We start from the raw sequence: 11,355 nt of genomic DNA, 5'->3' as shown, positions 1-11,355 counted from the left end.
AATAAATGAGTTATAACATATGTCCTCTGTACCACTTAGCAGTTATGTTTGAGTGATTAATACTGCTTTTAATAAAAGGCAGAAAACAAGGCACAGTAAAGCCACATTATAAAATCTGACATATTGATGAGACCTGATGGTAGAATCTGTCAGTCTTGCTTGTGTTTTGCTAAAACCATTGGGCCTTTACTTCTGCGTGGCCATTGTGCTTTGTGTGTAAAACACACATTTCTTGGGCAATGCAGTATTGTAGAATCAAATATTCTCTCCCATACTTTGAGGGGCCATACTTTGAGGGCAGAGACAGGGAGACATTAACATAATGCTTGGTTCATCTTTGAGGACAACCCTCAAGACCTTGAAATTCCACAGTAGTGTTGTGAGATTTACTTATTTGTTTGAAAAATGCTGTAGGTCCACGACCTGAGTAGAAAGTGTGAAAAATTTAAAAGACAGAATCTGAGAGAACTTATATTGCTTAAGAGAAGGTGTCTAAAACATATTACCATGAGAAATGTGGAGTATACGCCACTACTCAATTTTAAGGAGATCCTGTTGAAGCAGCACTTTTCTGAAATTACTATGAATGTGCAGCTACAGTACCAATGCTTCCTAAATAATTATGTTGTCATCAGTAAATAATAAATTGCCAAACAGATAGTCTTACCAACAGTTTAAACTTCAACTTTACAAGAATTGTCATAGCCTGAACACATTATACTGAAAGAATAGGGAAAAAATAATAACCGCAAGACCTGAGGAAGAGAAGTAACTGGCAGAATCACATTCTGTGTGACCCTTTTCAAAAGTTGTTGTAATCTGCCCTTTCCACAACCGAAGTTAGCATGTTGTTTCTATTACACATGTAGTTCTTTACACTATCCAAAGCGCTGTGTGCTCCAAATTCCTGTGAGCCATGACTGATGAAAGGTGACCATGTGATCCTCCATGTTAATCTCACTTATAACTGAGAAACTATCATATGTATACAATGTCTAAGTCATTCTGTGTAGGTGTACCCAACCTCTTGTCTTAATTTAGTTTATTAAGGAAAGTAAATAGCATTAAATCGTCCCCCTAATTCTTACAGTGGATTAGCCTGGTAATTAGACTAATAATATTTGATAACCTCAGTGCTATGAAAGTCAAGTAACTTGCTTAATAGTGATAGTTTAATAGTGGGACTGGTGCTGTTTAATGTCTTTGTTGGCGACATGGATGTTGGGATTGGGTGCACCCTCAGCAACTTTGTCAACAACATGAAGCTGTGTGTAGCAGTTGACACGCTGGAGGGGAGGGATGACATCCAGAGGGACCTGGACAGGCTGGAGAGGTGGGCCCAAGCCAACCTCATGCAGTTCAAAAAGGCCAAGTGCAAGGTCCTGCATGTGGGTCGGGGCAATCCCAAGCACAGGCTCGGCGGGGAATGGATTGAGAACAGCCCTGATGAGAAGGACTTGGGATTTCATGAGACCCCACCTGGAATATTGCGTCCAACTCTGGAGTCCTCAACATAAGAAGGACATGGACTTGTTGGACTGAGTCCAGAGAAGGGCCATGAATATGATCCGAGGGCCGGAGCACCTCTCCTATGAGGAGAGGCTGAGAGAGTTGGGGTTGTTCAGCCTGGAGAAGAGAAGGCTCTGGGGAGACCTTATAGCTGCCTTCCAGTATCTGAAGGGTGCCTACCAGAAAGCTGGGGAGGGACTTTTTACTAGGGCATGTAGTGATAGAAGGAGGGGGAATGGCTTCAAACTGGAAGAGGGTAGATTTAGAGTAGATATTAGGAAAAAAAAAATTCACTCTGAGAGTGGTAAGACACTGGAACAAGTTGCCCATGGAAGCTGTGGAGGTCCCATCCCTGGAAGTGTTCAAGGGCAGGTTGGACAAGGCTTTGAGCAACCTGGTCTAGTAGAAGATGTCCCTTCCCATGGCAGGGGGGTTGGAACTAGATGATCTTCAAGGTCCCTTCAAACCTAAAACATTCTATGATTCTATGAAATTAAACAACCAAATGGTCTTGCTTTCTTCTGACATGCTTAGAACTTTATGCACTTCAGAAATGAAAACCAATAAATGATTTTACTAAAGCATTGCTTCTATGCTCTCAAATTGAGGAGCCCAACACTTCTGAGAAATCAGTCACTTCTCATTAATGTTATTTGTTATTTAGATATGTAAAACCATGTCATCCAGCTTTCTATACATCATATTAGAAATAATAGTGATTACTGTAGATCACTGTGTGCAATTGCTTCTTCTCCAATACATTGTTTTCAGGCTCTTGGATCCTTTCCAGTCTTCACCTCTATGCATATGTGAATAATTACTGCAAAGTCAAGAAAAGATCTGTTTGATCATTTTTCTCAGATCAAGGGTAGTGAAGATACCAAATAAATTTTCTACTGTATGACTGGTTTGTACATAAACCTGTCATGTGCTGGCAATGACATCTGTTTGAAAATTTAATTGTGAGATATTGATGAAAGAAAAAAAGAAAAAAAAAAACCAGAAAATACTGTATTTAGATGAAATGTTAGTCCTGACTGTTATTAAGATATTTGTATGATTAATATTTTTTAAATCCCTCAATATTTATATTAGTTCACAGTAAAATTAGTCCAGAATGCCTTTGATTTAAAAATAGCAAATTTTCAAAACTAAGGGAAGAGGTTAACAAAGTCAATTGAACTGTAAAGCAAGGTATAACAAAGGAAATTAAAATGAACTAGTAAAAAGCTTATTTAACCATACACATTAAAAGAGAATAAGCAAAGAAGGCCTATGTACACTGTGTGCTGAATTTGAGAACACAAACTAAGTATTCCTTTACAATAAAGTGAAAACGGCATCTTTTTTTTTTTTTAATAAGAATGGTGACATACAGTCTTTGTGAAATATCAGCTCTATTGATGAGAGTGGGCTATGGAATAGGAAATTTAAAATGGAAAACCCGTGTATCTTATATGAAAGCAATACTAGGTAATGTTTTTGAACAAATTTTGAATGAATGGACAATTATCCCCAAGTACCTAATCTCCTCCATGATGATGATAATTCAACTTTGTACACAAGGAAACTACAGTAGCTCTAACCTATCCAAGCATTATATAAGAAATTAGTAGCCAAAATGGGCAAGTGGATTAGTGTAAAACTGGAGAGTAACAAAATAACTAACTAAACAGGAAATTACATGTTCGTGCAGAAATTAGAAGTATTAATTTATAGGGATACTAGTAAGTTTCTCAGGAATCAGTGCTGGAATTTATCTGGATTTCATATTTTCATCAATATACTGCATAAAGTAGGTAATTTCTTTAACATAGTAACTAAGAGTTGTCAAAGTATAAGAGGATCAGAAAATCCATAGTAGAAAAGGGATAACATATAACAGCAATAAGTGCAATGAAATGCATTTTAAAAATACTACCAAAACTTAATGCTATGAACAGGGAATTTATCACTTAAAAAAAATAGAGAAGCAGTGAGTCATCAATGTGACTGTAAGATGCACCAGGAACGAGATTTTTAAGTAGAGAAATTTTACTGTAAATGTCCCAGAGTTTAGAGAGACAACCTTTTAAATACTGCATAAAGTTCTGGTAACCATATTGAAAAAAAAAAAATATTTATTGAAACTAGAAAAGGTCCTGAGAAAGACAACCATGATGATTAGAGGAAAAGGAGATAATATTTATGTATAAGAAAAAGTTAAGACAATGTCTGCCTTTGTTGATAGATGCCAAGGAGGAAAAATACTTATCTAAGTAAATGACAGTGATGGCTTTGAGACACATGTATATAAACTAACCATGTCTAGGCTTAGGATAGAAATTAGAAAACAGTTAAGACAGACATCAGAAGAAGGACTCAAGCTCCAGAACATCCCTCCAGTGGAATCTGTAATGACTGTAGATAACAAGTATTAAAATGAGAATTAGTGATTAAATGGTATTACTTACCTAATTGTGTGGTTTCTTTCTAACGGGGGGCTAAACTAGACAAATTCAAACTTCCTGGGACTGTGGTCTACATGTTATGCTGTCTGTTTCTTTTTTAATAACATAAGACAAAAACTGAATTCCTTCTCGAAGAATGGCATAATCTATATTCAGCCCTTGAATGCCTGCTGGATTGTTTTCTATCCTGTTCTTTACACATTATTTAATATGCTTGCCACTTCCAAGTAGATTTTATCCTGACTTATTCATAAAGACTCTATGCCCTTTGCAGTTAATTTGCAGAATTAAGCTACCTATATAAGTAGCGCATATTATTCCTCGTGGTGTTTTTCCCACCATCAATCAGTACGTTGCTCTAGTCACCAGCATTGTGAGGTTCTCTCTTCAGGCTTCTCCAATCTTACCTAATGAAAGTAATTTTATTTCATCTGCATATCTCAGCCACTGAATATTCTGTATCTTCCCTGAACCATTAATGAATATATAAACCCTATGATGGTATGGTACATCTCACTGTTGACCTTTTGTCCTGCTCTGAGGTGACCATTTTATTCTTTCATTTAACATACTGAAATCAGAAGCAAGTCTTTCAGTTAATATAACAATCATTTCATCACTTGCTGTGGTCTCTGCTAATTGTAACCTCAGGCAGTACCTTACATCTCACCTTTTGAGTGCTTGGTTTGCTCAGTAACCCTATAATAAGCATCTGATTAAAGGTTCTTGAACCTAGATCTGAAAAAGTTAAGGTGCTGTGAACGCAGCACAGGGTGCTGTGAATGCAGAAGAAAGACTGCAAGTGATGGAGACATATATACATAGCTGTTAATTTGCCTATCTAACATTTCAACATTATTTACAGCATAGAAGCTTGGTGGTACTCAGGATGCTATATGGCAATTAGTTGGATTCTAGTAATTTCAGGCTTCATTTTCCAAACAAGGGGTTTTATTTCTGCATTGACATGTAAAAGGATGAAAAAATACTATGGAGACTCTTCACTAGGAGCAGTTCTAAAACATTCAAAGGAGGATGCCAAAAAATGTGGAGATGGAAGGAACAACATCAGCAACAAGGCAAGCGCAGGAAATAACACACAGATAATTGGTGTGAAATATATTAGATGATATATATTGGTTTAGGTTTGCAACATTAGTTTATTACATAGAATACACTGCTTCAGACAACAGAAACATATTGGTTATTTATGGGAAAATATATCTGCCACTGGACTCCTAAAAAGAATTAAAGAGTGCTCCTAGATTTCCTACCTGTACTGCAAACCCCTTTTGCTCCAGATCCAACATCTACTTCCCCCCCCATGTGCCTTCTGTCGCTCGGGGAGACAGTGAAAGCCTCTGGGCCGAAAGGGATTTGTGTCAGCCTTTAATTAGGTCCTCAGTCTGGATAACCAAAGGATCATGATCCAGGGCTTATTGCAGCATGTACATGCCAGTTAGCCTAGACACAGCCACTGTACAGAATGGCCAAATTCTCATTCTCTAACTGAAAAACAGCACCTTCCTTCTTCAGGTACATCTCTGACTTCATTGACGTTGAAGCAAGGTACTATGCAGTTAGGGATTAAAATCTAACCAAACCCTGAAATACTCTGCCTAGTCACAATATACATAAAATATTTTCCAGTTTTATATTTAACATCATTTACTGAAAACTGTAAACCGTATAAATAAGTGCTTACTATGCACACATAATATTAAAAAAATACTGTAAACAGGTATCCAAAATAATTCTAATAACAGATTGGAATATCCTGAAACATATTACATACACCTTGGATTCCCATAATAAAACATATTTACAAAAAAAAAAAAAAAGAAAGAAAAAAAAAGACATGGACCACATTTAAAGTACAAAGGTTAAAGAAGAACACACAACTAAAACTTGTAGTGTATGTAGAACAATCTTAAGCATAAATAGTGGTGCCTCAGAAGGGAATATGGCAGGGGCAGTCAGGAAGTCCGCTGACAGACAGTGTCTCTTCTCAGTTCCTGTGGAATCCCAGAGGTAATAAATACACGCCTTTTCTAGTATCCTCTGGGTGAAAGAGGAAAACTTCATTTGGGGTCTGGATGATCCTATATACAGACTGAAAGATTTCTTTACTCACATAACTATTCTGGAGTTGGCCTTTAAAAACTGAAATAGCAATTTGATAACGTTAATCTATATAAAATTAACATGACTACTGTTTCCCACTTTTCATTGTATTACAGAATTTAAATAGTATTTCTTACTTTTCATTTCAAATTAAATGTATCAGTTGATTTTGCTCTGGATGAAGCATTTCTACTGAAAGACAATTCTCAAGCCCTTTCTCAAATGTCATGAAATATAGGAATCTTATCTTAGAACTTGGGCACATATTTCAAATTTCAGTTCTTTGTTCTAACAAGCAGTAGTTGTTTCTTTACAAATAAGATGGTTGGTATATTACTGAATATTTCTGAACAGATAACATTTAAAGGAGAAACTGTTTTTTAACTGAGAAATCACTGTCTTAGAAGAACATCTTTTCTTCCTGTGGTAGTTCCCACAAAAATCTAATTATCTATATTTCAGCAATGATATACAATTGTGATTTATATTTTTCTAGGTCTGGGCTGTATTCACATTGGGAGTTTTATTGGGTGTGGCATTCAGCAGTTTATTTTGTTATTATTTTTTTCTGAAGATGTTTTCACTAATCTAATGTTATAGAAATTCCAAGATCTCTGTTACAAGTCTTTCTCATCTTTGCTGTTTCCATTGTCCATTGTACAAAAGCAAACTCCTTCTTCCTCTTCCTCTTCCTCTTCCTCTTCCTCTTCCTCTTCCTCCTCCTCTTCCTCTTCCTCTTCTTCTTCTTCTCCTTCTTCTTCTTCTGTAGGAAAGGCATTTTCATTTTCCACATTTTCAGAGGCATTATGTTCAATGGTATTTAAAGAAGTGTCACACTTCAGAAATATTTCAGAATGACAGGTTTTTGCTGGATCTGCCAACATGGGAGAAAATTTTTCTCCAAAAATATGAATTAGGCTTATTCTTAGCGTTTGGCATATTTTTGGCTTTCTGTTGGGTAGTTCACTATTTGCACCTATCACAAGATCACTGGGTATGTGTTTGGATACATTATTTTGACAGTTGCTGACTTCCAAGGGTTTTACATTCATATCCTCTAAAACACGTAACTTCCCTAAACTGCTTCTGTCTTTCAGAGTTGAAGATGCAAGTGTCCCAAAGTTACTAATAAAATCTAAGGTGTTATTAGCATAAAACCTATTAAAAATACTATTGGCAATCTTATTGATACAGTTATTCTTCAGAGTCACATTATTATTGTTGTCTGTTATTAAATCTTCGTCTGACCATTGCAAATGTTCACTCTTTTTGGTCAACAAATGTAGACCCAGCTGGTTCTCAATATCAGATGCCTTTTGGTAGGCATATCCTCGCTGTTCCTCATTAATTGGTGTTACTGTCACCATCAGTATTGGACAATGTTGGCCACATATAGCATGGAGTTTGTCCAGAGAATCTTCTTCCTGAAGAGCACTTCTGTTGGCATTACTAACATCAGTTGGCTGAGACTGTATGGGTTCATCATTTAAAGGCTGTTCCAATGGATGCACTTTGTTATCCGGCAATCTAAATTCCACAGATGTAAAGGCTGGAAAATTGGTATCAGCCTGTGTGGAAAGATGTGCAGAAGTAGAACCTACCATGACTGATGGTTTGATCTTTTCTTTCTTTGCTGCAGGAAGGGAAGTGATCTTACCATTGCGGCTAGGTTTGCTTTTTGTGCTTAAGTCATCCTGAAAGGGGTCTGAATCACTACTATGAGGTATATTGAAGTAGTTGCAAAAATTTTCAGAGGGTTTAGCCATGTCTTCAAGTTCTGAAGAAGAGATTTCATCAAGGACTGGGTACTGATTCAGATTGCCGAAGTGGGAGTATGGAACATCATCACTATTAGTATCAAGGACTGTGTCTGTTGATGTTGTATCCAAATTACCATACATTCCAATCCGTTCAGGTGGAGATCTTCTTATCAAATGATTTTCTTTGAGAAGCCATTTGCCTTTATCTATCAATATTCCTTCATCTTCATTAGCTCGTACGCTAGGTTGACAATGTTGCTTTGGAGAGTCCTCTGAACGGTCATTAGTATAGCTTTTCTTTTCGCTGTTAAGGGTAGGTTGTGGTGTTGGTAAAGAAGTATTTTCTCTTCTTGATATAGCATCATCTTGGTTTACATTTACTTGGAATTCTTGTGATGGTAATGAAGAACGTGACAATTTCTCTGCAGAACAAGACCTAGGTTCTTGAGAAAAATAAATGTTTTTTTCCACTTCTGCAGAGTGGAATTCTTCCGTATCCTTTTGAAACACTTTTGACATATAAGGAAATCCTTTGTGAAAGTCAGGCTTAAATGAAGCTTCTGTCTTCCCATAAAGTCTTTCAATAGTTCTTTTTACATAGCCAGTATTGTAATGTTTTTCAAGTACTGCTTCCTCCCCACTTTCATTGGTCAAATCACTGGATGCTCTACAGTTGTAATCGCTCTCCGCAGTATCTGGTCTGTAATCTGACCAGTCTGATGTAGCAGGACTTTTTAAGCATTTTTTCAATTGAGAAGTGTCTGAACACATTTTATTCTCCAGTTCTTCTACTTGCAACTTCTGTTCTCCTTCACTCATATCACATTCTGTTACTTGCTTTGATTCATAACAAAATGATAATGGAGAGACTGTAGATAACCTCTCAGAGGTTTCATCACAAGTTTCTCCTTCTTCCTTGTCTCTCTGTGCAGAATAATCCTCATTATTATATTCTACAGACGTTTCAGCAGCTAGTTTAAGTTGGTTATTTGGGTTTTTGTCATTACCTGCTGACTTTGGATCAACCTTCTCATCTTCACTTTTATCAGTAGTAACACGTATAATATCTTTTTCACCTTCTAACTCTGAAGTATCCTGATCTAAAATACCATTTTTATCATTAGAAGTTACACGTATATCTTTTTCACCTTCTAACTCTGAAGTATCCTGATCTAAAATGCCATTTTTATCATTAGAAGTTACACTATGAACTGTCGAGTTAGGTTCTACTGAAGTTTCTGACTCTTCATTAGTGAATGAAGTATCACTGTTTTTATCTTGAGTTTTTTCATATAGGCTGTCAGGCATTTCTTCATTTCTTTCAGGTGGCTCTATACCTGATGCAAGGCTACAGGTATTTGAATTAGTATTGGCATATTGACAATCTGGCTGTGTTTTGGGAGCACTCAAGTCTAAAGTCTCTGTTGCTCTATAAAGATCTTTCTGCATATCAAAACAGCTTTTTAATTCACCGGTCAATTTTAGAGCTTCTTCAGAATTTACACTGCCCTTTGGAATACAAAGCTCAACTGACTTTTCATTTTCATGCAAATGTATACCATCATGAGTTTCAGCTGTGGGCATATTCTCATGGCAACATGTGTAGTCCTGCTTTTTGAGTTCCTTCCCAATATGCAATAAGTTATTTTCTGTCGCTTGTTGAAAATGTGAGAAGGCAGCTTTCAGTTCATCAACTTTTTCTATGACTGTAGTTTGTTTCAGAAATTGTAACTGTGTAAATATTTCAGAACAGCTGCAGGTAGTTTTTTGCATATCATCTTTGATTGTTCCAATCAAACTCTCTCTCAGATTCAGTACAAGTAGCCAAGCTAGGAGGACATTCGAAGAAGAACCAAAAGCTGAAGGAGAAAGGTCTGAAAGGCTGCAAGCTTTGCCTATGCAACCACTGTGTTCTTTCTGGAGACCAAGCAAAGTTGATTGTAGTTCATGCAGCAACATGCTAGACATGCAATTATTCTGAACATCAGTTCCCATTTTCTCATTGACAATTGTGCAATCGACTTGAACAGCAACTTCAGATTTTCTTTTATATAGTTTGCTATCTTGAATATTAACTTCTGACAACTTTTTATCATTGTCATGTGTTTCATGAAACAAGTGTAGCTTACCATCATGATGAAATTCCGACTTTACGGAATACTTGGTTTCTTCTACTATAGTTGTATTAGCATGAATCAAAGAGTCAGTCTGTTTTTCACCTGAATCTTTGGCTGATTCTGTTAAAGTTCCCAATTCACCAATAGGCTTTAATGTTTTCTTGGTTAGATTATGTTCAACCAGATGGTTTTTGCCGGTCACATGTACTTTATTTGTGACAAATCTTGTTTCTTTATCTATAAAAGCATCAGTATTTTCTTTAGGAAAATCACAGACATTGCTATTCTCTACATTCCCTTCCTTTTTATTTATAGGGGGTAAGACAGAATTTGGTAACAAGTTTTTCAGCCAAGTTTGGACATAGTTTTCAATTGGATGCTCAACAACCTCCTCTTGAAATCCCTCCTGTTTTAGAGGCTCTAGTGTAATGGCTCTCTCTGACATATTTAACTTATTTACACCTTTACTTAGATTTTTCTTCACCCTCTTTTGCTTTTTCTCTTTATTTGATGACAAATTTTCCAAAATATTATTTTCCTTTTCTTTTTCAAAATCAAGATTCTTTGGCACTTCTGACAATGGCTTTGAAATCATTGATGAGTTAGGTATCTGTTCAAAAGAACTGGTTGAGAGATGTGTGCCTTCTTTCCCAGTACTCAGTGTATCCTGACTCTGTTCAGATTCATTGTTTGAATCTACTGTCCTTAGACCATCTTCACTCTTTGCAGATGAAACTAAACCATTTTTTTTGCCTGATTTCAATTTTACCTTGGCCAACTTGTTGTTATTACTTCTTGGTTTTTTATTAGATGATAATCCATTTTGTTCCACTGAATCCTGGTGGTAGGACTCATCTTCAGGCCATATGCTTTTGTCTGAATTGACAGACTCATCATTGCTTTTTACAAAAAAATCCGTTCCTTCTTTCTGAGGTATTTCAGAATAATTATCTATAGCCTGTGTTGTGGAATCCTGTGTGGTTTTACTTGTGATATGCATTCCCTCACTTTTAATTATCCCTGAAATGTCTTTATCTTTTTGATTTTCATATGTACCTTGCTCTAGAAAGTTAGACGATTTTCTCTTCTTCTTCTTTTTGGTGAGGGAAAATGCAGATTGGCTGTCATCAATGACATGTGTTGGCATCACAGGTTCAGTCCTGACACTGATTTGATTCTCACTTTCAGTAACGGGAAAGAATACATTTTTTTTATTTATTTTCTCGATGGGAGCTTTAGGACGTGGAGTTACCATCATCTTCATCTGGTTATGTCCAGGACGGGTTGAATGCACTGAATCTTGAGAAACAGGTAATAAATCAGCAGCTTTGCATTTTCTTTCTTCACCTTCTGACTGACATAATTCTGAATATCTAATGAAAGAACTCAGTGACC

At 36.4% G+C, this 11,355-nt stretch overlaps 1 protein-coding gene across 1 annotated transcript in view; it reads right to left on the bottom strand.

The window, feature by feature from the left end:
- Window positions 1-331: 331 nt before the first annotated feature.
- Window positions 332-11,355, bottom strand: part of RP1 (retinitis pigmentosa 1 (autosomal dominant)) — a 19,516-nt gene continuing 8,492 nt past the window's right edge. The window contains exons 5-7 of the mRNA XM_009889193.1: window positions 10,730-11,259; window positions 7,060-10,261; window positions 332-423 (exon numbers count right to left, since the gene is read on the bottom strand). Coding sequence (XP_009887495.1) covers window positions 332-423; window positions 7,060-10,261; window positions 10,730-11,259 — 3,824 coding nt within the window. The remainder of the gene's footprint in view (window positions 424-7,059; window positions 10,262-10,729; window positions 11,260-11,355) is intronic.

This window comes from Charadrius vociferus, unplaced genomic scaffold (assembly GCF_000708025.1).
Source record: "Charadrius vociferus isolate BGI_N301 unplaced genomic scaffold, ASM70802v2 scaffold347, whole genome shotgun sequence".
Taxonomy (NCBI): domain Eukaryota; kingdom Metazoa; phylum Chordata; class Aves; order Charadriiformes; family Charadriidae; genus Charadrius; species Charadrius vociferus.
The sequence above is the reverse complement of the archived record's forward strand: the minus strand, read 5'-3'. Positions and strand labels throughout refer to the sequence as shown.